Raw genomic sequence first — 27404 nt, 5'->3', positions numbered from 1 at the left:
ACATAAGGATGTTAACTTGACAAGAGACTAAAGTATCTTTGAAGTAGTCTGTTTTCCAAACAATACTATTATTTCCTGAAATCAAATCTGCTGTGTTGGCATACACTTGAGGCACTGCTAGAAAAAACTCAATTTTTCCCCACTGGATGTTTTAGTTGTAGAACTGTACTGTCTCACACATACATGAAGTAATTGTACAAGTTTAGTAACAAGAAATTCAGTAAAGTTTTAGCTCTTACTTTCATTTCTTGAATTTTAGCTTCTGACTTGAAGTTTTCCAGAGTGTCACCCTCAGTATCAGTACTGACACCACAAACAGATGCAGAAGGAACCTGCAGAGCTTTTGTTCCATCTTTCTCCTCAGGAGCTGGTTTCCTTTCCAAAGTAGCAGCACATTCTCTTTCATTGTTAAATTCACTCTTCTTTGCAAGGCCCACTGTAAAGAATCAATGGAAAATAGCTGTGAAGGTAGCTACATACTGAAATAATTTTTAGCCCTGACATTATAAATTGTAATATCTGACTCATAACAGCCAGATCAACTTGAAGACAGACTTCATGAGTTTCACAGACAGCAGCATTACTGTTTAAATAGTGGAAGGAAAGACTAACTAACCTAACCTGGGGTGACTAGAATTGAAAATACTTAATCTGTGGGTTTTTACTGCTATCAGGGAATTTCCATGCAATGATGAAGAATTTCATCATGCAGCTGCCACTACTACTAACTTCCTTCAGTATCTCCTAATATTTCAGATGGATTAATTCCTTCTAACACATCCTCAAAGAAACCCCAGCCTTTACTTCTAGAAGTACCTACCTTCAAGTTATGTAACACTGAAGTCTGAGAGACAGTCAGACACACATAAGCAAGTTGTCTACACCTGTACTTTTAGTATAGAGACCAAACAACATTTTTTAGATTGAACAACATTAACTCAAAAGCTTCAATTGAGTAACTGCAGAAGTAGCAAGTATTCAAAGATGTAGAAAACTTTCTCTTGAGCAGTATCATGCCAAGCTGAAGTTTTCAAGTTTTTCATATTCAGAAGGAACTCAAGATAGGAAGAGACTTTGATATTCTTATTTAGAGATCACCTGGATTGTACATTTCTCTTTCAGGTACCCCTTTACTGCTAACCAGTAGTTTAATATACTGAGCTTAACTCTGTATGTTGAGATGCAGGCTTTCTGCACCCAGCACCTCTGCTTCTAGAAACCATCCCAGGAAATAAAAAATTAACCTCTGCCCATGTGTCCTTCAGATTCAGATTTTATGTCTCAGTACATGAAGTACAACAATGAAAATTTCTTAAGACATACCTTTCACAGGACCTTGCCCTTTCTTTTTCTCTTCTGAATCACTGGGATAGAGTCTTCCATTAAGTTTCTTAACAGCTGTTTCATAGTCTTCATCTTAAACACAGGAAAAAAGAGTAAGCTCTCAGGCACACTCCAGGTCTGCTATGCCCTTCCAACTCACAAGGCTAGCAGGCATATGTCATTTTTGCTTATACTTTAAGAGCTACACAAATCAAGTCAGCTGTCACTTCTAGTTTTGCTTACATGTGCTCTAGAGTGCTATTAACACTTCTTCTAAGCCTAGATAGCTACAGATAAGTGGCACAGGTTTTGCTTTTGGAAAACATTTCTTACTGAGTGATTTTATTAAGACTATCACTAAACAGATTTGGGAAAGAAGACTGAAGATTTTTTACAAAAAAACTTGCAAGATCAGGTACTTGTGGGAGGAGGCTTGCCTTCTCCCATTTTCTGTTGAATACAATGTTTCAGAATTTCCATTTAAAATATTTGCTGCTGAATAAAATTAATCTTAATTACATGCAGTACGGTTTGACATAAAGTAAGTTAACTAATAGTATTAGGAATTTGATTTAGAAGAAAAGTAACTTATTAGTATAACACTTAAGAAACCTTAGATTGTTTTTAATAAAAAATGCTTTTTTATATGTCTCAAAATACTTACTAATGTAGGTCTCTTGCTCAAATACCTCTTACCTAACCAAATACCTTGGTAATGATGTGAACACCCATAATACATCAAACAAATACCCTTTAGTCACTCCTGGGCCTCCACTGTACTATTCTATTTTGGAGACTTGAGCATCTTTGGCCATAAGGAGGACACTGACATGATTACTTCTCACTGGCCCACACAAAAATATTTCAGTGTCTAATGGTTCTAACAGTGCTAACTATCTCAAGTTGGAAGGGACCCATAAGGATCACCAACTGCAGCTCACTGCTCCTTGCAGGACTACCTAAAACCAACCCATATGACTAAGTGCAGCACCCAGATGTTGCTTGGCCTCTGATGGGCATGCTGCTCTAACTGCTGTCCTCAGGAGCCTGTTCCAGGGCCTGACCACCCTCTCAAAGGAAAACCTTTTCCTAATCTGAATTTCCCGAGAGCTTCATTCCATTTCCTTGTGTCCTATAGCTGAGCAGCAGAAAGAGGAGATCAGCACCTCCTCCTCTGCTGATCCCTTGAGGAAGTTTGGGACTGTGCCGAGGTCACCCCTCAGCCTTGTCTTCTCCCAGCTGAACAAACCAAATGACCTCAGCCACTCCTCTGAGTCTGGCACTCAAGGCTGCTCACCTTGGTCACCATCCAACAGTTTGAGATCCTTCTTACACCAAACTGCACACACCCTTTCCCCACAAAAAGGCAGTACAAATAGAAATTTTGGCATTCCTTACCATCATCCTCGTCACTTGCATATCCAGGCTTATTCTTGTAACAGAAGAATGTTGAAGGGAGCTTGAGGAAGTCAGCAAGAGCTCTCTGTTCAGGGGTAGGTGTTAACTCATAAACTATTACAACCTCATCAGATGGAACATCATCCTCTGACACTGTGGTCTTCTCAGCTTTTTTACAGAAATTGAACAAACAATTAAAACAGAATAATTTCAGAACAGGAAATAACATTAACCCCACCTTATTACGGAACCTAATTAATTCTAAGGGCCTACATACTTTCTGCTGATAGACAGGAAACAAACTTAGAGGACTCAAGGACAGAACAGCAAAACTTACACACTGTTCTATTGCTTTTGGAATTCAAGCATTAAAACAAAACAGGGCTGCATCTTTATATTATTAAACAGATTGTTTAATTAAGTCCTCATGTCAAATAAGAGCTAGCTACAGAGAAGAGTGACAGAGGTGACAAACAGAGGTAAATAAGAAAACTTCAGGCCTGAAAAAAAGTGAAGTTGTGAACAACAACCTGTCCAAGCAACTGAATAGAACACATTTCAGATTACTTATGGGATAGCTGAGCCTTTTATTAGCTAATAATAAATTTACCACAACAGCTTTTGCTGAAACTTTGATTGTTACAAAAGTAAAGTAATTCTTAGTTCCACTATCAAACAAAAAAACCCATTGCTTTCAGCCTATTTAACTAGCTTTTGCTGCATAGAAATATCACCATCAGTTGTATTATTTAACTTTTTGTCTTCTTGCCTTCAACATTAAGTTATTCCTTCCACCAGTGTTGAGAACAGTGCATGATCAGTGCAAAGGTTAAAGGTGAAAGTAAAGCCTAGATCAAACTGCAGATAAAATATATGGCTGCAAGACAGCTTTGGAAACAAATATTTATTATGAGAGAATGGAAGCAAAGAGAGGATATAGCAATTTAAACATCAGGTATGGTTTGGTTGAGGTTCTGCTTGTTTAGGTTGTGTTGTTTTGAGAAGGGGAAGTTGGGGATAAAGGGCTAAGAAATAAATCTGTGAATTATTTTTAAGAATTACCCCAGAAGCACATCAATAGCCACAACAGCTGTTTCTAAGAACAAAATGATTGCTTTAGTACCTCAGCCTATTTGCTAACAGCCTATTATTTGTTCTCTAGATTTTAGTCAATATCTGAAGGCTGCTATGAAAAGCTTGCTATGCTTTTCATTAAAAAATTTTTTGTAAGTCTGTGGCACAGTGTAATCACAGAAAACCTAAATATCCAGCTAGAAACCAGTACCCAGTAGAAACGTAGTACCCAGTTCTTGATTTTTTCTGATTATACAGTTTAACTTATCATTGCAAGAGGACAAAAGGACATAGGAGACATTTACAGACAAGTCCTTTGATCCTCTGAGACAACTAACACACTAAAATAAGTCTGCTTACTAAAAGCAGCTTTCATTACTTTTTATTTAATCATCCAGTAGATTAAGAGCAGCATAAAGTAAAGTAACAGCTAAATCCCAAGTACTGATTCAAATTCATATATTTTTTCAGATTATTACCACTTCAGTCTTTGCCCCACCTTTGTTTACAAGTTGATAATTTCAGGCATTTATACACCAGAGCTACAAAGTAACTCAAACCCATCACTAGCACACTCTCCTACACTAATTCTTTCTACTCATATTTTTAGATGTCACTAAGTTCTCTGAGCCTGCAGAAAGTACGTGTAGGATAAAATTCCTGAACAGCTAATTTCTAAGTTCATCTCAGGACTGCGAGACATACATGTTTTCATACATCTTCTCAGAATCCAAAAATCTCAGTCACCCTAGCTGATTTAAGGATTAGAATTACATCTAGTAGTGTGTTATGAAGATATGCAGCTATCCTGCTATGTGTTTTATTCTTTCTGGTTAGTTAAGCAAGTGTCTTAATTGGACTAAGTTTGCATCAAATTCACCTGAGGTTTAAGTGTGGAGCATTTAGTCCTACAACAAGCAGCAGCTTTCCTTAGAATCAGAAAATTTTCAAAAATATATCTTTGAATATAACAAAACACTTCTTTCAACTCAGATAGATGGATGGTAAAAACATGTGCTTTCTTTAATTGGAGCAGTAGAAATCCAGCTAGAAGCCATGGCAACAAATACACTGTTCCAGTGTTTTACCACACTCATTGCTCATCAGGTTTGACAGCATTTAAGGAGTTATCATGCAGTCTCTTTCAGTACCCTTTGGGCAAAATACCTGAGTAAAAGAAACATATTTAAGGTCACTTCAGATTAGTCAAAAGGTGAAGTTCTCAGTGAAACTGATCTATCAAACACTGGAATATATTCTAGTGTTCCAAACATCTACTCAAAATGATAAAAGACTTCAACAACAAAGACTGCTGTTGCAAACACTTTAAATATATCTTCATAGGCAGCCATGAAACAAATGCCACACATACATACAATGTATTCTCAAAAGACCTGATTTTAGGATAACAGAACTTCCTAACAATTGTGTAGATTTTTTCACCCAGACTAGGATATGGAAGAAACAGAATTCAGAACAATATCATGCACAACAGTTCTTTTCAAGGCTGTACTGTATTCTTGCTTTTGTTTGAACTGACATTAAATATCTCTAGCTAGTCACAATGCTGATATTTCCCCTCATGCATTGATCAATTAATATCTTCTGAACAGAAGAAGAAAGCACCAGTTTAAACCCTAAAGCATGCTAACAGGTACAGTAGCCTGCAACTGACATGACTCAGACTTGTAAAGCACTGGTGTCTTTAAGCCCAGTTGGCAATTAAGTGCCACAGAGCTGCTGCTGCACATCCTGTAACCTGGTGGAATGGGGAGGAGAATCACATGTAAAATTTGCAGGTGGAGATAAGAACAGTTTAAAAACTGAAACAGAAGTGACATAAAATAAATAATAATACTAAAATGAAAAAGTAGAGCTTAAGGAAAAACAAATGAGGCACAATACAGCTGCTCACCACCTGCTGACCAATGCCAGACTCCATTCCCACACTCCTACTGACCCCTCTTCCAGACAACTCCACCAGTTTATAAACTGGGCATGATGTTCTATGGTGAGGAATATCCGTTTGGCCACTTTGAGTTCCAGCAAAGCTCCCTCCCAGCTTTTGTTTGTGTACCTCCTCAATGACACAGCATGAGACAAAAAAAAAGTCCTTGACTTAGGGTAAGCACTGCTTAGCAGCAACCACAACATCAGTGTGTAATCAGCATTGTTCTCACACTGAATCCAAAACCCAGCACTATGCTAGCTACTGAGAAAAAATTAACTTTATCCCAGCCAAAACTAAAATAAGAACTTAGAAGAAGTTTATAACCTGATCTCCGAAAAACGTAAATGCATGGAGGTGCAGAACTACCAAGGTTAAACTTCTTTTAAATGTTGTTCCAGCACAACTCAGAAACCATTCTCCAAAAGAAGTTCCCCCTAAGAAAAATTCACATCATATTTTTACTGGATAGGCTTGAAAACCTAATTTAGGAAGGACTTCTCAAAATCCTTTGCGATTAAGTCAGAGCTCAAAGAACAAAAAGTTACACTGAAGACAATTATCAACTGTGAACAAACCACTAAAAATATAATCACAACCTAATTATTAGAAAAGTAGAAGTGAAGAACAGTCTAAAGTACCAGAAAGGCTTATTTTGTTTCTTTAAATACATTCCCCCTGCCATATGCCCCCATATAAAACCATGATCAATCCGAGGTAGGAAAAGTTCTTGCATGTGTGCATTGGCACAGAATGATTAATCACTCCACATTATGGACACTTATGAAAATAGAAATTAATTGTTCACAAACTCCATCCACAGGGATGGTTGAAAATACAGAGCAAGTGACTTTAGGTTATGTATACAGAACAGGAATTCAGTGCTCAAGTAAGAACAGCTTATCAAATGACATTTTGACACTTTGAAACAATGCAAGACACTAATACTGGAAGACTGTCTTATGCAGACCAAAAGTTTGTTATTTAAAATTAAAATACTTTTAAAACTGTGTAAGTTGAGCATTCTTACAGCAAGCATACTTGCAAGCAGCACACTAGCAGTCAAATCTAATCAAACTATAAGCTGTAGCAGTTTTGTCTACAGGATCTGAATGTAAACAAATTGGTTACAAATTGGCAGAAGTTTTCTAACAACTAAGGTGGACTATAGATTATATATGAAGGTGGCTCTCACTTCTGTGCATTCTTTCTTTCTAAAAGCTCAGCAGTTAACACTGACAGTTGGGAAACTGAAGAGAACACTTCCACAGAGGCTAAATACATTCAAGCTCTTGACTGGATAAGCTGTCTCAAGATCTTCAGGCTATGTCATTGACATAGAGTAAACCACATCAGGCACCACAAGGCATTCTCTGAAAACAAAAATGTAATTTCTCTAGAAAAATGGAATTTAAGAGATCTAGTGTGCACACATAGTAAAACTGTGATGGAAGAAGTGCAGGGCATATATCCTCAAAAAACAGGACAAACAGAAGCCAGAAGCTTAAACAGGGCCATCCATTGTGCTGGCTCATGTAAACATACAAAGGGCTAGAAACATTCTTTGACAGGACAAATAGAGTAGTCAGACACACAATTTTAAGTACTCTCCTTCAGCATGCATGTTAATTATAAGGATTACTGAGCCAGCTGCTTTGACCCAGCTGGGTTATTGTCCATGCCTGCTAGAGTGTTTTTATCACACATTCAGTGCAGTATGCAAATACCTTTACTATCAGGTTGCATGGAGGATGTGCTTGTCCAAAAGGCCATTGGATTAGATTTAAAGAGGCTAAAATTAAACCCTAAAAAAATAAATTGTTGGTATATAATTTTAAAAGGATAGAACAGACTTCTGTATGTTCTGCAAGTATTCCATAGTCATATTTCACAGCAGGAAATTTCATCTGTTTCTACACAAGCTTATCCAACTCATGTTAATGAACTGCAGCTATCAGCTTCTGCCATGTCACTTCACTACACTTAAGCTAATAAAGAGACAGGACATGTTCATAATTCTGAGACATCCCATCCTTTTCACAAAGACACTTCAGCCCATTACAGTGCTCCTGTCACAGCCACAGCTTCTGCCTGTGCATCTTTTTCAGACTATAACAGAAACCATACAACTGAGTATGCCATCACAATCTCTTTTTCAGGCTCAGGAAGCAGGCTGACATTTGATGTTAAGCTACACAACCAAAATTACAGAGGCTGGTATTTAACACTTGAAACAAAGTATAGACAAGTTTCAGAATACCCATCTACTTAATTATGGGGATAATGCAATTTTTAGCTGAAGCATACATCCGCTGTTCTCACACTTGGCCACTCAGAGTAAAGACGCAGGTACATACAACATCAACTATCTATTTAAGTCCCAAAAGCAAATCCACAAATTCTTTGGGCATTTAAATCCAAGATTCAGATGCAGCACTTCAGAGTTTAAGCTCTACCTGAAAATTCTGTTCTCAGTACACAAATTTCCATCCTGCATCATAAAGTTATTTTCATTTTTATTTGAAAATATGACTTGAAATTCCCTTCTTTAGTTGAACCACTGGAGAACATGTGGATACCTGCATCAAAACTGAAAGACACTACCTATTCTCAAGAGAATAAACAATAATGAATAGCACAGAGCTGACTGCTTAGTAAGTTGCATACTTGAATTACTAGTAAAACTCCTACTCACCTTTTTCCAGAATTCTAAATGAGAAGTTGGACGGTCCATCTTGTGATGAAGCTGGCAAGTTGTCTACCTTGCTGTCTACAGGCTTCTGAGTAGCATTTGAGATTTTTGGTGGTTCAGAGCCTTCTGGCTCTTTCTGTGCTGTGTCCTGAGATGCTGGAATATGGCCTTCACTCTTTCTTGGGGGATTAAAACTGAAGCCAAAGAGAGAACCAGTGGCTGAAGTATTTCCAAATGTGAATGTCTTTGATTTTTCATTACTGAAAATGCTCTTGACAGATTCAGATCCAAATACAAACTTTGGAGGAGAAACCACTGTTTTTGTTGGTGTTTCAGAAGTACTTGCCACCTCTGCAGCCTCTACAGTTGTATCAGAAGTATCATCACCATGGCTGACATCAGTTCTTTCTCTGGTTGTTTCTTCTAGCACAGCTACAGCATTTTTACCACATGGAAATTCCTTTGGTGTATTGGCACGAGAAGAAAGAGGTGTTATCAGTGTCTCTCTCTCTTGGGCATGCTTTGCTTCATCAAAAATTTGCTTAAATGAGTCTGCAACATCTTGCAGCTTGAATCGCACAGCCAGAAGTTCCACTTTTCTTTCCCCATCTGCAAAGTCACATGCAGTCCATACCCAGGCTCTATCAGATCCTTTCATTTGTTGCAAATTCATCTCTGGTGTTATCCTGTGATTGGCACAGAGTTTTAGTACCTGGTCCCTTCTCATTACTATACGAACTTGTTTGTTGTCATAGTTCTGCAATATCTTGATATCCCCAATCCCTCTCTCTTTCCACTGATTTGCATCTTTGTCGTATCTGTAGAGTTTGGCTCTATGGCTGAAGACAACTTGCTCATTTTCCTCACCACTGGTCACTTCCACAAGATCAGGCAGAGGTACCACAGGTTCAAAGTATTGTCCATCTCTTTCCTCTTCTTGAGTAACATCAGAATCTTCATCTGTGCCTACTGATGTTCTACTCTGATTCTGTTTGGCAGGAGATTTGGATGGGCTCAAAGCAGATTTAAAGCTGAAACTAAAACCAGTGGTAGACTCTCCAAATCTAAACAGATTTTTCCTTACAGGGCTACTTGCAAGAGGTGATGCATATACAGAACTGCTTACACTATCATCCAATGCTTCTTCACGCAAGTCATAGTTATCCCACTCCAGAGTAGGGCCTGTACTTTCAGCATGTGGCTTTATAACCAAATCAGAAGTACTGGTGGTACAAGCAGGGTTTCCACTTTCCTCTTCTGACAGTTTGGTTTTGTCATCTGTCAGAAAAGTTTTGAGATCTTTTAAGCCACACTTCATTTCTTCTGCTTTCTGTATAAGCTGAGCTGTCCTACCTGTATCAACAAGTTTATGGGGTGTCTGCAGTGGTATATCTAGTAGTAGCCTCTGACATTCTTCAAACTTCTGTTTGAACTCCTCAGCCTGCTCTGGTGTCTTGAATTTTGCTGCCAGATGCTCCAGCTTTGCATCACCATCAGAAAAGTCATTGGCCATCCACATCCATGCTTTATCTGAGCCAGACAGCTGTTTCAAGTTCATTGTTGTCGTTATCCAGTGATTTGCACACACCTTCAGTACTTGCTCACGCCGCATCAATATTCTTACTTTGCCGTTAACTTCGTTTTTAAGAATCTTCAGAATGCCCACCCCACGTTCCTTCCACTGGCTTGTTTCTGGATCAAACCTGAACAGCTTTACTCTCTGGGAGTATAACACTTTCTCATCTTCCTCTCCTGTAAAAGGTTCTACTTTTTCAGGCATCTGAACTATAGGTTCAAAATGGATATCATCGCTCTCCTCTGTCCTATACACATCATCATCCTTCTCACTAAGGTCAGCAGAGGTGTTTGCTTTCTGATCTGTTTTAGAATTTTGTGAAGAAAACAACTTTTCACCTGCACCTGAAAAGCCTTTGAAGTTAGGGTCCTTTTTGCCAAATTGAAAACCTTCCCTAGGAGTACTTTTTGCAAGCTCAGCAAAAGTAGAAGTGCTGCTATTTTGCCCAAAAACAAAGTCAATTTTCTCCTTGTCTGCTGTTTCTTGAAATTGGAATCCAATTCCACTGTCTGAGGGCAATTCCTTTTTGTCTTTTTCATCAACGCTTTTTAAGAAACCAGTTGTATGCTCTTTGGATGGCTCATCTTTCTTAGTGGTATTTTTACTAGACTCCTGTATCCCAAATTTACTAGACTCCTGTATCCCAAATTTAAATCCACCTGCAGGCATTTGCATTGAAAAGCTAAATCCTTCCTTTGCAGGCTTAGCTTCAGTATCAGAAGAAATCTGAAATGTAAATGGTGGTGTCTTGCCTTGCTCAAGACCAAACTTAAAGCCTGTTGCCAACTGTCCTCCACCAAGTTCAGGCAATTTACTTTTCAAGCCAAAAGCAGGAGTTGGCAAAGCATCGCCAGCTGGCTTAGCAGATGGATTCGGCGTTTCACAGGCTACGCAGGTTAGCGAAGAACCTTCGTTCCTCACAAGACAAGTACTACAATCCCACTGACCTTCCTTTTTAGTAAAAAGCCCTTCAAACCCATTTTTCTGTGGCTTACTTGTATCAGCAATGGAACCAAGCTCCAGACCAGCAGATGCCAGAACAGAAGGTATGGATGTATTTGGTTGATTTTGAGGTTTTGGACTCTGACAGGAAGAGCAGTTCACATCTTCTGCTTCATTTCGGGTTGAGCATACAGAGCAGTCCCACTGACCTTCCTTTTTAGCAAAAGGAGATCCAAACTTGTCCTGCACTGTGTTACCACTTGGTTTCAAACTTGCAGAGCCAGTCATTGGAGTGCCATGTGTTTCCCACATACCTGGATTTGGACTTTCACATGCTACACAGTTCTTTACAGTTGCTTCATTTGGAACTAAACACACTTTACACACCCATTGGTCCTTCTTTAAGAGATGCTGCCCAAACCCACCAGAAGAACAGGCTTGCTGAGCATCCTTCCCAAATGAAATGGTAGTGCTAGATGCAGTGGATGTAGCTGTAAGGGTGCCTTTGCTGTCAGGTTCACTGCTTGTTCCATCTTTTAGAAACTGAAAGCCCAAGTTCATGGTCCCAGAAGTGGTTCTGTTGGGCTCCTTGATGTCTTGATTTGCTGTTTCTTTTGCAGTTCCACTGCTCTGAGCCACAGACGTGTCAGCATTTGATCCCAAGGATTTTAAAATATTCTGTGCCTCCTCAAACTTTTTTTTGAAAAGCATTGCTTCTTCAGGTGTTTTAAATCTAATTGCAAGCTGTTCTGGTTTTGGCAATTCATCTGCATAGTCTAAAGCATGCCATACAAATGACTTATCTGATGCAGCATTTGGAGTTAATTTCATATCAGTATTTATGTAGTGATTTGCACAGATTTTCAGCACTTGGTCCCGTCTCATTAAGAGACGAAATTTGCCAGATACTTTATGTTTCAGTATTTTCACATTTCCAATACCCCTTTCTTTCCATTCTTTAGATTCTGCATCAAAACGAAAGAGCTTGGCTCTGTTGCAAAAGAATTCTTCTTCATCTTCCTCACCTGTCTTTACTTCAATCTTATCAGGAAGTGGTACTACAGGATCAAAATGAGGACCATCATCATCCTCATCTCCACCATGGGTGCTTCCTCCTTCTGTTTCATGACTTCTATTGGCCAAATCTGAATTTGAAGCCATAAATACAGGCTTACTTGGTTCTTGAGCACTAAATGTATCACTCTTCTCAAAACCCACATTTTTGTGTACATTTTGTCCTGTGTTATCTCGGAGAGACATGACTGGAATATGTTTATTGCTAAAATTGAAAATATTTCTTGAACTGTTTGTGGGATCACTAACTGGCTTTTGATCAACGTATCTATCATCCTGTAAAGGTTTGTCAGATGTTAGAAGATCCAAGAGGCTTTCTCTACTATTAAAAGGTGCATTAAGGGGCTGTGGAGCAACTTGAGGGGGAGAAGAAAAAGTGAAGTCTCCATCATTAGACTTGAAGTTAGGTTTAAACTTAAAAGTTGTCGGCTGACTTGGCTGTGCTGGTGTTGACATGGGTGGTTTTGATCCTTCTGCTGTTCCTGGCTGTCCAAATTTAGGCATTGCTTTTGGTTCTGCAGGCTTTAAGGTGGGTGGCGTGGCTGAACGGTTTGTGAAATAGCCTGGTTTAGGCAGTGTTGGATTGGTGCTTGCCTGTGGAACACTGTAGTTGTAATAGTCATCAGCTGTACGAGGAGAAATGAGTGTAGTGCCAGGAGAATCAAAACGCAGAGGTGGGCCATACATTTCTTGGGAAAACATACAACCAGAAGTGTTTTGCAGAGGTGGTGTATGCATGGGTGGTGGCTGATAGGAATATATATGTGGCTGAGGCGCAAGTCGGTTCATGCCATAGACAGGAGGCTAAAGAAAAAGCAGACAACAAGTGCTCTGCTTATTAGGGTAACAAAGAGGACAAAATATTACTGTGCTGAAGCCCGTGTAACGTGCACTCTTAAAAGAAAGGCATGCTTTCAAGTTTAAACCTAAACCAGTTTTACCTTAGCTTGAAACTTGATGGGCATTTGAGAACAAACATTGAAAAAGGGGCACAATATGAGTGGCTTTTACATGAAAAAAAGTTTTGAAAACCCCATTCTCTTTTGCCACACAATTAAGGGGGGAATAGTTAAGCGCTATCATACATACCAGTACGAGAAATGTACACACATATAAAATATTTTTCTAGCTTTTCCACCCAAACTCCATATCCCAGAAGTTAAGCAGGGAGACAAATTATAATTTTATCCCTAGCAGTTTAAGTTGACCAAATTCTGCATAAGGAACTGCAATTACATCCAACAATGTACAGAATCAAAACCAGTCAGTCGTTTTCAGATCATTGGAAGCATTTTAAGGAAAAAAAATTATTCTCACCTTTGCCGGTGTTACATTGGTTGCAGCAGTTCCCAGAAGATACTGAGAGTTATAGGCAGGTGACTGGCTGTAGAACACAGATGGGCCAGTGGTAGCAACTACAAAGGAACACCAGGAAAACAGTCAACACTTATCTTTTCTTGTTGTTGTTTTCTACATACTCTTGCTAGCAATCAGATTTTAACAGTGAATCATTAAGACATTTTAGCGTTGTTTTCAAAAATCTTGATATAGCTAAGCATTTAGATAAAAATTCTGCAGCAACTTGCCTGTTAAAGGGGCTTCATGAAGATTTTGTGCTCTCTGATAACTGTCTGGTATTGCATCAGTTCCATAGTTTTCAGCAGGCCACCGATGAGATGCATTTGTGTTGGAATTATTAAGTTTCATTTCTTGCAAATCATTCTGTTGAGATAGGGTGCCAAGCAAGAGTGTAAGTATTGATTGCACAGGTATTTGTCAAAGAAAATATAAGGCATGATCACCTCCCTTTTACTATTAAAAAGCATGTTCAATCCATGGTATGGGACTAATTAAAAAAAAAAAAAAAGTAGTACCTGCCAGATCATGCGAGACATGTGCATGGAGTACAAAGTACTTCCATTGTGTTCTAAAGCCAGAACAAGCCAGTTAAAAAAACCAGAACCAAGTGAATGAGAACCAAGCTGATAAAAGCAGAATTCTTTCTACATAGAGAAAGAGTCCCTTAGACGGGCTGCCTCAGCACTCCTGCCCACGTCCCAGAGAGGAGCTTTTAAGCAAAAGGATTTACTCTGGTACTAATTTTATGAAGCTATTTACGGAAAGTAATTCTAGGAACTGTAAGTAAGCCCATGCACTTATCACTAGATCCTTACCATAACTAAAAAACTAACAGTTCATTACTGAAAATGGTGACAGAATTTTTACCTTTAAAGCTTCCACTTGCTGACAAATCATTTGAAGTATAGATTTATGGTCTTCTGCCCACTGAGGGGGAGTTTTTGGAGAGAACTAGGAAAAAAAATGTTTATTGATTCATCTGAGTTTTTCTTACAAGATAACAATTCCCTGAAATAATAACTGGCTAACATACCTTGTAGGTCTTAGTTGGTGAAAAAGAGAACTTGGTTGGTGATGGAGTGGAATGTTTCACTGCTGAATCTACAGTTCGTGACAGACCGTTTCTGAAGGCAAGACTTCCCTCTTCACAGTTCTCACCAAGTTCCTGGATCACCGTATCTAACACTTCTCTCACAGTCTCAAGAGACACTGGTAACTAGAGAGTTTATTCAAACACGAGTCATGATTGCAATTCTTCCTCAGAACAAGACAAACTACATTTAGAATTCTGGCTGAGCAATTCACAAGTCTTATTATGTAAACACTGGAGTTTTTTTCAGCAAAGCTCTTACCTTGCTAGGATTCACATAAGTAAACAACTCACACAAAAATAATTTTTTTTTTTCAGACTATCAAACTAAAAGACAGTGGCAAAAGCTTTGATTGACATTAAAGCTTTCATCCACAGGGTAGCCAAGATACCACACAATCTGGTCGGTTAGAGAAGTTACCCAGGATTTAACTTGCCTGAAAGCCTGGACCAAAAATAAGTACCTTGAATGCAAAGGATTTCATTTTTCAAAATGGACCTAAGCTACTGCATTCATTGGAAGAAGTTTTTAAAGCAAAAATTACTTACTTTCTCTGCAACTGACATATCTGAGGAGCTTTCTGCAATAATTTTCATTAGATAATACTTGGCTTTAAGAAGGTAAGTTTTATGTTCTTCATGTTCTTCTGGCAGCATGACATCATTTTCAATTTCTTCTGCTTTTCTTTGGAAAATCTGAAGAACAGGATGCAAGAGTGAGGAGTATCAGTCAGAAGAAAACTGAATAAATAGAAGCACTTCTGGGTAATGCTATTTACAAACTTACCATGGCAAGATTCCAGTATGACACCACATTCTCAATAGCTTCAAATGCTATTAAAGCATCATCAGTTTTGCCATCAACTGCATCCAACATAGCAAATGCTATCTGTGCCTCTTCTTCATACGCTGCAACCTGAAAGACCTACAAATAAAGTGAAGGAAAACTTATACTTAACAATGGAACGACATAACCTTTTTTCCTGTAACACCAGGAGAATTCTTTTTCAAGCAAGTTGGTACTGAGGGTGTTCAGTGCCTTCAAATCATAAATACCATTTCAAAGGCAAGACCAAAGCTACAAGGAGAGAATTTTCCCCCTTTATAAAACACTATTACCCAATCTCACCTTTGAGAGCTTCACAGTAGTAATAACATAGAATACTACAATGTAGACAAAAATTCCACAACTTTGTTCATTACTGACACAGACCATTCTCTTCAGCCTTGTCTCAATTGATCTGTACCTGAACATCTACACTATGGAAGTGTTTGAAGAGAGGATCAGTAGGTTCAGAAATACTCCTCTTCTTTTTGATAGTTTCCAGCATTGGCAGAACTTTCTTCCAGTAGTAGACACTTCGTCCAATATATTCCTTCTGGTCATAGAAGGAGTTAAGGTTAATTCCCTGGTGAAGAAAAGAAAATAGATGCAGATGTTATTTCAACAAATGCAAGTCAAAATGCTACTCCTACATATCCTTCTCTTATTTTCTTTAAGAGTTCCAAAGTCCTTTTCTGACATGAAGCAGAAAAGCTACGTTAAGTAACATACACGTAGAAAATAACACAACAGTTTAGGACAAGAGTATTTCACAAAGTGACAAGAACAATAAGTTTGTCTGATAAAATATTCAGATATTCTTAATAATACACATTCATCCCAGCCCCTCAGTCTGTTCATAATTGATAAAATAAGAAAAACACTTTTGCTTCCATGTATTCAAAACTAATCTCAGCTTACTGTTTTCTGCAAGCTTTTTGCCCAGTGTATGATTAAGGCAGGTTGAAGGCCATGCTTGTCCAGTGTTCGCAGAGTACTTATGCCATGCTGCACAATAAGCCTCAGTTTTGCTGCTGTTCCTGGTCTGAATACAAGAAACATTCCTTGATTAGTATTTTGTGATTGTCATCTGTTCACATATACCATTCACTTCATGAATACAGCCTGCAGCTTTAGTCCTAATTTGCCTCTAGGTACAGAAATCTTTCAAGCATATCAAGTCCCTACTACAGGAAAGATTCAATGTAAAAAATATGTAAAAAAAATTAATTTTACAAGAATCTATAGGGACAATCCAAATTGCTGTAGCAGATGCTCCCTAAAGGCTTGATCAAACATTTCCAAACTGAAAAAGCCTTACACTGATTTTCTCTGAAGAAGAGTACGAACAGCATCCCACCAGGATTTTTGCTTTTCAGTATAGAGTTGTTTGCATATTGGCAATGGTAAAAATTGAGGCTGATGTGCACCGTAGTGAGAATTAAACTTCTCTTGCAGTTGTAAGTTGCTAGTGAATATCACCCCAAGTAGGAATACCTGTTTTTAAAAAATAAATTAGAGTTATTAATTACAAAAAACTTAATTTGCACAGTACCTTAAAGAACTTGAAAGTTCACTTACTTCAAGGTCTAACAGGCAAATAGATTCAGGAGCATCTGTCTCAAGTCTTGATGTTTCTTGGGGCAAGTGGAAGAGCTGTTTTAACCATTTGCGCATGGGGGGTAAGACTGACATGGAGTTCCACTGCAAGCCAAGCCACACGAGGTGCTGGAGACTGCCATTGTGCAATCGAATGGCACCTGCGCAGAAAACAAGGTTGGATGCAAATGTCAGCTTCCTGCAAGCCCTCAGTACCACTATCTGATCAAAGCTGGATTTCACATTGCACTCCGTCACAAGGGCCAAAGATACTTTAAGACCAATGAGCATCAAGATTCCAGGTTTCACTTACAAAGAGTTACAAACTTCAGTACAGACAAACATACCAAGTTCATCTAAGTGCTCAAAGCCATCAACTGCTGAAGCTTCTGAGGGGATGACCCTCATCTATTCCATTCTCAGCTTATTCTGTCCAACAGATAACTGATTTTAGCAAACCTATTTACTTCTCCAAAAATCCTTAAGGAAGTACTGAAGAAGCACTACTTTACACTGCAATACAGTATAAGTCTTTTCTATGACATTAAGGCAACTTTGGACAGCCATTCCAGGTATTTGTCTTTTGTTACAGTACAAGTATTTGTGTACCAGTACCTCTTCCACAAGTATCTGCAGAAGAGGTTATGCTACGCAGAGCTGGGCTGAGTTTCAGAAAGTAACAGTTCTTACCAATATCGTATTTGTGAAGTTCTATTTGCACTGGTGCTTGTGTACTGACATTTCCAATATCATCTGTGCCAATAAAAGACCTCTCTCTAGAGGCTCCACTCTCAAACAGGCTATCAAACAATGCAAATGAGCCATTCTTGTTTGCAAATGATTCCACAATCTCTTTAAAGAAGTCTTGCTTGCCATGACTTAAATTCAGCAGCATATGACCTAGAACACAAAAATACCACTTCACATAAATAAAACAGTGAACACAAGGAAAGCACTATTTGCTATGCTGGACTGCTCTTTGCTACTGAAAGCTGGATGGGAATCAGGATTTCCCCTTATGAAACCTACAGACTGTTCAGGTATGTTCTCCCTGTAATTAGGTCAGTGTTTCAGCACATAGGCTTTCCAAGCTTTTAGTGACAACAACCCCAAAGAATTTTTAAATGCAGTTCTTTAGGAAAACAGAGCCCTCCCACCATGAATCTTCTAAGGGCATTGCAAGTGACCTTACAGATGTGATACAAGCAGAACAAAATCCATTCTGAAGTAAATGAACCTCATGTCTGGCAGCTTCATGTGTTTTCATCTCTAAGAATTTTGTAGACTGAAACATTGTCTATACTTGGCAGGAAAAAGACCTAAGCTGATGAACAAGTGAAAGGATAAAAAGATCAGGGAAACAAGCTAATCTTTTCTTTCCCTCTTGGGGCTAACAATACTTGCAAAACAGCATGAGCAAGCAGAAGCCATTTCCAGTAGATTTAACAGATGATAAAAGTTAAATTCTACCTTAGCATACTAGAAAATCAAAAAGGAGGAAAAACCCCAACCACTATTGAAACAAGGAGAACACACTCTACCAGCAGCTTAAGAGGAGAAAATTAACTTTAGGTGTCAGAACCAAAGTAGTGTTTTGTTTTACATATGTAGTCGGAATCTATAAGGCTTTACTATACACTGGAGTGACAACGTTACAAGATACACAAATGTGTTCTTTAACAAATCTTAGACTTTACAGTAGATTTGCAGCACTAAAATGGAACTAAGCAGCTATTTTTTTATTACCAGACTGGCTTTTTCGATCACAGGCCAACATTTCTAGCATATCTTGTCCAGTTTGATCCCCCTTTATGAGTTTTGACTTTGGTTTAGGAACCTGGTGAAGTAAGGAGAAAATTGTTACAGGTTTTACCACAGTAAGAGCAGGACATTTAAATGAACCTTAGAAATTAAGAAATAAGCTTATTTTTAGCATTAGAAAGCTATAAGAAAACAGGCATTATTCATTCTGAAGGTACATATATTGGGTTATGGTTTTGTGTGGGATGGGCAAAGAGAGCAGAGAACCCACCTAAAGTACACAGATGTGCAAGTATAGCTCTTGAAAGTAACATTAAATGTACACAAGAGCAAGTAATACCTGCAATGCAAGCAATGGTATAAAAAGGACAGTCAAGGCAAAGAATTCATAAAGCAAAGAATCTTGATTTTTTTTTTAATTTAAAAGTTTAAATTTTTAAAATTTAACACTCATCATGTGTACTTGTATTATGAAAAAGGAAATACACTACAGGAAATAAATGCACTAATACTTAAGAATCAGGTTACTCTGGCAAGGGGAACAATTGAAGGTAACTTTTAGCCTGTTTGTGTCATTTGAAAATTTTAAACAATTGTGACAGAGGAGGGTTTGGTGAGTGAGGACAGTTCTCCTTTAGATACACAAACACTAGTTCATCTCAGGAATACAGGAATTCAACATATGAACAACTAGAAAATGTCAAGAAAAGCATCAAGTGAAGGCTTAGACTGAAAAATCATTTACCTGAAAACTCAGGAGATAACACAATGCTGCTAGTTCACACATAGCTCTCCACTGTGTCTCGTTGTCCTGGGCCATTTTCAGCAGCAAAGCTCCAGCATGCATGTACAGCTGTCCTCTCATTTCCACGTAGGTACGAGACAACTCGTCAGCCGCACTCACATATGGTTTCACTGACTGAAGTGCACGATCAAAACTAAAATGCAGAGAAGACTAATTCTAAACAGAGTCCTGGTAAAAGCTACAGCAGCTGATTGGGGTTCATGCTATTTAACTGTGAATTAAGTAACTTCATGAGTCAATGCTAAGCACTGTTTCTATTGCTTAAACCCAAGTTACTAGGAAGTATCATCACCTCACACTCCCAAAGCTCTCAAGTTTAAGCACTACCTAGATACCTAGTCTTTTTCGTCACATTTTTGCACAGCTACTTTTAAAACTATTGTCCTGAACCACGTGGATAAACTTGTTCACTACTGCAGATTTAGAGACATACAGGAGGTATTATTGATTCTGCCATTTCTTTTTATTATCAAAAAGGTCCAAAATACTGTTTATTAGGCTGTTCAAAAAAGGAAGGTACTACAGAAATTCTAGTGCCTTTAGATTACTATACAAGCCCCACTCAGGAGAGGACTTCCAGAAAACAGTTAAAAATTTTTTTCAATTACTGGACAAGACTATAATGGCTGTCAGCATTGCTATGATCTGGAAATGCTTCAGATGTGAACATCTCAAAACTCTCTAATAAGTCAGAAGCAGAAAACCCCACATGGTCAATGTTAGAGGAAAAAAATAAAATAAAATATGCATGGGTATTAAATATTGCTCATCCATTCTATACTGCTTCAAATACTCATGCAAGATCAACAGACTCAGGAATATTTTTACAGACTGCAATATAACAGCCATTATAGTACTGAGGAACAACAAATTAGTAAAAACCAGTAACAAACAAAAGATAATGGCAAGAAACAAACACACAAATTATTGACTACAAACACTATTTTGTACTATTCTAGGTGCACCATGGATGGTAAGCCTTTAAGCCAGCTGTAACATCACCAGTTTCCTCTGAAGGAGACTATTCTTGCTTCAGGTGGTTTCCTCCCTCCCCATTACACTATATACACAAAGTTCCTAATTACTCCAGTGTGCTGTGTTACTTAATAATAGAATGACTAGGAAAAAGTTGACACACACAAGAGGTAGCTTTGGCTTTTCAGTTTGACTTCTGTTGCTTTGGATTGGAGTTTTTTTGGGCCAGTGTTTTTTTCCAATTGTTTGGGAAATCTGGATTAGTCAACTGCTGAAGTACAGAACAACTTTTCCAATCAGAGGAAAAGGTACCAAGACCCAGGATATAAATGAGTCTTCTCCATGGCTGTGTGCTGACCATTCAAGCATCTGTCAAAGATAGTTTGGGGTTCACACCCAGTAAGAAACACTCCTGCTGGTCAGTACAGAGAATCTCCTCTCCCATCCAAAAACAAGATAAGCTGTGAAACAGAAGCTTAGCAGATGTTATGTGACCCCAAACAATTCTTAAGAGGACTTCTTACTACAGAAAAGTTTAAACAGTACCTTTCAAGTGCCTCTCTGCATTCCTGAACATCTCTAGAAGAAAGTGTCAGTTTGACAAAGCTGGAATAGGCCAGCAGATGATCTTTCTTGATAGTTCTCCAGTTATTTTTATCATACTCCGAGTCTTGTAAAGATTCCAGATATTCCTAAAGAAGAAAGTTCATCACAGGATAAGGAACAGTCATCCTTCCATGAAGACAAGGGCAGTACTTCTCCAAAACACACTAGTAGCATTTATTGCACAATCCAGTTTCACAGGTGAGACTTAACATATTCTTCAGCAGCAAAGTTCCAGGGAACTACTTGCTTGAGCAATATTATCCCTAATGGAACTGCTGTGTCTAACTGAGCTTTTGACGTTAGAAACTCAATAGCTCTATAAAGTTTAATTTTAGGGAGAAAATTCCAATTAAAAAAAACCACACAAGAAGTATTTTGTAGTTCCACTGGTTTCAGCAGACTTGCATTTGAAGGAGTTAAATCCCTTGAGAAACAGCTGCCAGAATAAGGATACTAAGAGAAATAGACCAGGTAAAAAGATATGGAAGACTACCACAGGATCAAAATATGATTAAACACCTCAAATGTCTCTACAACACAGGAACACCATTCCAAGCTTGACTGCAAAGGTATTCTCTTCTCTGCCTCCTGACAGTGGAGCACAGCATCCTTTAATCTGTTATTTGAACGATAGAGCGCCACTAGTCTGATGTTTATGTAGACATCATCTGGTCTTGCATAAAGTTCTGCTTGAATCAGGTCAAAAAGCTGATTCCACCCATCTTCACCTTTACAGTCCAGTAACTGCTCCTGTTGAAATATGAAGGCAACATATTAGTATTTCATTTGCCACATCAGTCTCTTGAGCAACTACAGTACTAAGTATCATTCTTCACTACACAGACTACATTGCTCTAGGTAGAGTACTCTTAATGGCTTTCAGGTATTACATGAAGTTTGATTAACTACTCAAATATTTAAAAATGTACATGACGATCACAGAAGAAAAGTCCTCAGAAGAATTTGCCTCTTACCAAGAGAGAAGTGCTTCTCAAAACATTTGGTTCAGTGATAGCAGACCATGCCATAGACTACCTTGCTTTAAAAAAACCCAAACACCTTGAGACTTCAATGTGGCTGCTGCCCAAAATTACACAAAATTAAAAAGCAACACAAAATTAACATACCAGTGCAAAAGTGACATTGCATGGCATAAAGTATTTACATGGTATTTGAGAATGGCAGCATTTTTCACACACCACAGAAATTATGACACTACAGATTTAAAAACAAAACAAAAAAAAGCAGTGTAAAGCAACAAAGTCTGAGTTCACAGATCAGCTACCTTCCTGCCAGAGACACAATGGAAAGAACAAATGACACCTATCTAATCTTCAATTCCTTGACTGTGATAAATAATTTCTCAGCATTCTGGAAGAAAATTCAACTTGAAACATTAGAAAGGGTATGAAAGCATGCAGCTGCAGCTTCCTTTAAAACTGGACAAAAATGTCAGACTAGGAGCATAATATCTAATAGTTGCTTTAATATTAAAGATACTAAAATAATTTAGCAAGACTTTTGCTTGAGGCAACACGCAAAAGGCACTCCACACAGGTACTGAAAGCTTGTTCAGGCCTTTGAACCAAGTAATTTTGAACTTACCTTCAACCTGTAAATAGCAGGGCTCCCAGGAAAGAGCTTAGCAGCTCTGTCAACCCAATATTTTGCTCTTCCATCAGTGATGTCATTATTGCATAGTAACTCTGCAATCTTCAGTACAAGATCTTTCTGTGTTGGGTTCAACTCCACAGAACGCTATTTTTCCCCATGCAGACACAGGAGTAAAAATAGAAAAAGGCAACTTTAACTTATGGTCCATGTACAACAGGTAAGAGTTACACCCCCACAAACATACCCAGCTATTCAAATGAGTTAAACCTATAAATACAGAGCATATAAGAAAAGCCTTTCTACATGCTCCCACTAGTTTACAGCACCCCAGTAGAACTGCTAAAATTGAGGAAAGCATAAAAGAAATAATGCAAACCATTTCCTCTGTATCTATCACCAGCTACTGCTATACACAAACAGCAGGACTATAACAACCTCTAGTCTAGCCAGGTGTAAAAACTTTAAAAAAAACTAAGACACAGTTTAAGGAGTGTGATAGCACTTCATACACAGAGTTGTATTTGCCAGACTTCTGAGTCTCTCTGGAACCAGAACAAAGGAAACTCAACTGGAAATTTGACATTAATATGCTTGCCTAATCAAAATTAGATTTGACCATCCCTTCTGCTCCTGCCCTCTTCAAAACCAAACAAAAAACCACAAACACACTAAGCCTCTAGTCTTCTAGCAGCAGCTAAACTCCAGCTGTCATCACAGTTTGTATGACAGGATTCTGTGACAGTAGTCCAAGAGTCTATGCATGACTTGGGCAGAATTTAACAGCAGGTTAAAGATCAAGTCCAGAAAAAACAAAGAAGCAACTTCCAAAATATACTACAGAAGCAAGCAATATCAAGTGAAGAATCCTCTCCACAGTGGTTCATGTGCTTTCCATAGTTAAATGTGTATGACACAGTTTCCCCAGGAGCATGTTTTCTTCTATGGGTTTGAGACTGTTCAGCCACAGAAGGGTTCTAGAAGTCCTTTTATAAAGGAATAAATCAGAACATCAAGGGTTGTAGCTCAACATAGTACTTACCTTGTAACACCCAAAAGCTTTTTCTATGTTATCCTCAGCTTCATAAATTTGTCCAAGAAATCTGTGTGCTTTGGGATCTCTCTCTTGTACATTGAGGTATGTAGAGATATATCTATGAAGGGGAAAAAGAGTCTGTTACTCAACAAGTACTTTTCACTAACACTCCCCCTCCCATCCAAGCTCTAACAGCAACTTTATCTGCCACACAGGACACACAGACATATTTTGTTCTAAATGCTTTAGCAAACCACAGAAGCACAGACATGTTTTGTTCCAGACACTTTGTCAGGACCTTTAAGTAAGCAGCAATATGGTTTACACCTGTACAAAGGCTATTTCCTCACCAGCCAGTATTTCTGTTGATTGAAATAGCAAAAGCAGGAACTTGTAGAAATGGTAAGAACTACTTGATACAATGACCAAAAAATCAGCCAATTCAGCCAGGTAAGTTTTTTTCAGTACCATTTAGCTTATCTTCTTTTAAGTTATTGTTCTATTATTTGAAAAATCTAAATAACATTCAATGTCCACACTGCTAGCTTAAAGCAGCATGATACTCATCTTGGTTTCTCTGGTCTACTTCATAAAAACAAAGCTTTTCTTTTACATTTAGAGAAGAAAAAAACAAATATCCATCAATGCATGTTACCTTTTAGCAAGTTCATACTCTTTAATTTCAAAATACAGCTTAGCAAAGAGGAATCCTTTCATCGATTTCTGAAGGAGAAAAAGCATGACAAACACACTTTAGACATTCAGTACTTCAAAAGTAAATCCCTAATGAGTGACCTCTCTTTTCAGCAATGCCTAATACTCAAGGGACTGAATTTGATGATTCATTATCAGCTCAAATCCACCCATCATATATAAGGGTTTGTTTCTGAAAGATGTAGGTAAAGAATGAAAAGAATAAAAGTTTTTGCAATACAAAGCAAAATATACTAGGAAGATAGAGACTACAAGAGAAGAAAACAACAAGCCTTTATATACATGGTACTTCATACATGACACATTAAAGAGAGTGGAAGAACAGTGTTATCTACATTTAGTTTATTGCTGTGTAATGTAGCAAGGAAAAAAATATTCCACAAATCAAGAGAGATCTGCCATTTAGCCCTACTGTAGTGCACTGTAATTAGACACTACTGTGTAAGTATACTTGAGGAAACAGCAACTTTTGCTTAAGTCAATCTCACTTGGGTAAGAAAGGCATTTATGCACCAGTTGATTTCTGACTAAAATAACTTTAACATATACACCCTAGGAGCAAGAGGTGAAACAATCTTCCTGTTACAAGGTGGTACAAAAGAAGCCAAAGTGGCAGAAGCATGATCAGGAGGAAAAGTGAAAGGAGCGAGTTAAAGAACTGAGTTACAAACAAATCAGACAAATTTAAAGCTTGAATTCTCAATATCAGTTCAAAAACAATTTTGCTTTTAAACAAAGAAATGCTGGAGCTAGTTAGAAATGTGATTCCAAACAAGTGTGTATATTTTGAATTCACTTGAATTATAAGTCTCCCTCCCTCACCACTGTAATTAATGCAAAATTTTAAGCAGTTACAAATGAAAGCAGGCCTCCTAGCACACCTCAAGTTTCCAGACTGTATTTTTGAAGCCTGCTATAAAAGGGAAACACTGAAGAGAAACACAAAGTCAGAATGGAGCTGCATTTGGCATCTCCTTTTAAACATGGATGAAGGAAACCTCAATATAAATGTTTTGCAGCCTTATAAGCACCCCCCTCCTAAAATCAACACAACATGAAAATCAGTAACATTTCCACCTGTGACTGTGCTTATAGAATTAGTTGTAAGCATTGCTTATTAAAAAAAAAAAAACTAAAGAAGTAAATATGGACCAGCTGGTCTTAGCACAACAGGAGAGGGTTTATTTTGTTATTGAGCTCAGTAGGAACACCAAAGCAATTAAAGAGCACCTATGTTCTGAGAGCAATGCCCTTGACACTGGCTGCTCTAAACAGCACCCAGAGCAATTAAGCCACAGAACAACTTTGTTGCTGTTGGGAAACAGATACAAATAATGACGATGCACACAAGGCCCGCACAAAGGCCCTACTGCATAGTAGTGAACATGATGTATTCACACTACACAACACAGTGCTGAATATTCTAACTTTTAAAAAAATCAATTCAAGAGCAGTAGAACAGGATTTTTCAGGATTAAATAGCTCCCACGAATCGCATCAGACTGCTCACTGAGATCCTTTCCAGATACAATGAAAAATGGTAACAAGTTATGCAGAGGTCCTCATCCTTCTGGCCAGTTACTAAAATATAACAGAAAAATTATTTTTTCCCAGTTCCTCCTCTCCGAATACTACTGCAAATACAAGAATATTAATGACACAAGACATAAAAGAAAACTGAAAGTGCTTCACGTCTTCCTTGGTTAGATTCTTCTGAAAAAACGAAACCCGGGAATCTTGGTCTGAGAAACGAAACTCGGGAAACACAGGAACTTAACTCTTACAAAACTGAAGTAGTCTGTACTCATGGACCCTAAAACTACACTAGGGCTTACCAGTTGTAAATTACAGGTGCACAGCTCTATTAAACCACTGCTCTCAGTTAGGGAAAGCACCTTCAGCACGCCAAACACCTGGGCCCTTCCTCAGCTCCCCCCATCTCACTCGATTTACAGAGACCCTAAGAAATTCTGCGCTCAGAAATACTCCCAAAGACACCTTAACTCACAGAACATCAGAATAGTCAGGGATGGAAGAGACCTGCGGAGATCATCTAGTCCAACACCCTGCCACGGCTCAGTCACCTAGGGCACGGGATATCGGCGCGTCCAGGTGGGGTTTAACTACCTCCAGAAAGACATCCCTGCAGAGAGGGATCCTTTTTCCTCTTACCGCCAAGGACGGACGGGCCAAGCAGACCAAGCCCCCAAACCGAGGCGCCGGGCTCGGCGCCGGGAGCCCGCGGAGAGCAGCCGCCCCAGCCCGGCGGCGCAGGGGCAGCGAGCGCAGCCGCCCCCGGCCCGACGGCAGCGAGGCCTCCCCGCGGCCCCTCAGGACGCGCGGCAGGGCCTGCAGCGCCCCACGCGGGGCGGCAAGGGGCCCCGCACCGGCCGCACGGAGCGGCCGCAGCGCCGCCCGGGCCCGGCGGGGACGGGCAACGCGAGGCCGCGCTCACCTCTCTGGGGGACGGCGCCGCGGCCTGCAAGGAGGCGACGTAGCGCTCCACCTCGGGCTTCGTTCGCCTCATCATGGCGCCGCGGCGGCGGCGGGGACCGCGCCCGGCCTCTGTCGCGGTGGAACGCGCCTTCCCGGCCGGCGCGGCGGCAGCGGCGGCCCCGGCCCGGCGGCCGCGGAGGGGAGGCGGAGGGAGGAAGCGCAGGAGCGACGCGGCCGCCGCGCGTTACGCAAGTTCCCGCTCAGCCGCGCAGCGCGCGCAGCCCCGGCGCGTGCCGCCTCCCGCCCCCATATCAACGGCCGGGGGCGGGGCCGGCCGGCGCTGAGCATGCGCACAGGGGGCGCGGGGGCAGGGGGAGAAAAGCTGTCGTGGAAAACTGTGAGAAACCAAATGTTAGCAATTTCTCACCTGAAACTACAACAAACTCACCTCAGTGATATATAAAAATATATATGGTGATTATGTATTTATCACCTAAATAATATACTCTATATATGTATATATATACACACACACACACATATATATATATATATATTTAGG

General features: G+C 39.2%; 1 protein-coding gene across 4 annotated transcripts in view; it reads right to left on the bottom strand.

Moving 5' to 3' along the window:
• Window positions 1-27076, bottom strand: part of RGPD4 (RANBP2 like and GRIP domain containing 4) — a 33432-nt gene extending 6356 nt beyond the window's left edge. The window contains exons 1-23 of one of the 4 annotated variants that reach the window (XM_058825356.1): window positions 26862-27013; window positions 24348-24415; window positions 23699-23810; window positions 22651-22803; window positions 21565-21795; window positions 20986-21131; window positions 19405-19597; window positions 18645-18735; window positions 17589-17798; window positions 16881-17059; window positions 16621-16796; window positions 16221-16344; window positions 15724-15885; window positions 15264-15401; window positions 15026-15172; window positions 14420-14602; window positions 14254-14337; window positions 13614-13749; window positions 13345-13442; window positions 8439-12831; window positions 2722-2889; window positions 1324-1416; window positions 240-436 (exon numbers count right to left, since the gene is read on the bottom strand). In XM_058825356.1, coding sequence (XP_058681339.1) covers window positions 240-436; window positions 1324-1416; window positions 2722-2889; window positions 8439-12831; window positions 13345-13442; window positions 13614-13749; window positions 14254-14337; window positions 14420-14602; window positions 15026-15172; window positions 15264-15401; window positions 15724-15885; window positions 16221-16344; window positions 16621-16796; window positions 16881-17059; window positions 17589-17798; window positions 18645-18735; window positions 19405-19597; window positions 20986-21131; window positions 21565-21795; window positions 22651-22803; window positions 23699-23810; window positions 24348-24415; window positions 26862-26936 — 7557 coding nt within the window. In that variant the 5' untranslated portion in view covers window positions 26937-27013. Of the gene's footprint in view, window positions 1-239; window positions 437-1323; window positions 1417-2721; window positions 2890-4375; window positions 4963-7096; window positions 7549-8438; window positions 12832-13344; window positions 13443-13613; window positions 13750-14253; window positions 14338-14419; window positions 14603-15025; window positions 15173-15263; window positions 15402-15605; window positions 15647-15723; window positions 15886-16220; window positions 16345-16620; window positions 16797-16880; window positions 17060-17588; window positions 17799-18644; window positions 18736-19404; window positions 19598-20985; window positions 21132-21564; window positions 21796-22650; window positions 22804-23698; window positions 23811-24347; window positions 24416-26861 lie in introns of those variants that run through there. The other 3 variants (XM_058825359.1, XM_058825357.1, XM_058825360.1) reach the window with 3 other exon arrangements.
• Between the last annotated feature and the right edge of the window lie 328 nt (window positions 27077-27404).

Source organism: Ammospiza caudacuta, chromosome 2, assembly GCF_027887145.1.
Source record: "Ammospiza caudacuta isolate bAmmCau1 chromosome 2, bAmmCau1.pri, whole genome shotgun sequence".
Lineage (NCBI taxonomy): Eukaryota > Metazoa > Chordata > Aves > Passeriformes > Passerellidae > Ammospiza > Ammospiza caudacuta.
The sequence above is the reverse complement of the archived record's forward strand: the minus strand, read 5'-3'. Positions and strand labels throughout refer to the sequence as shown.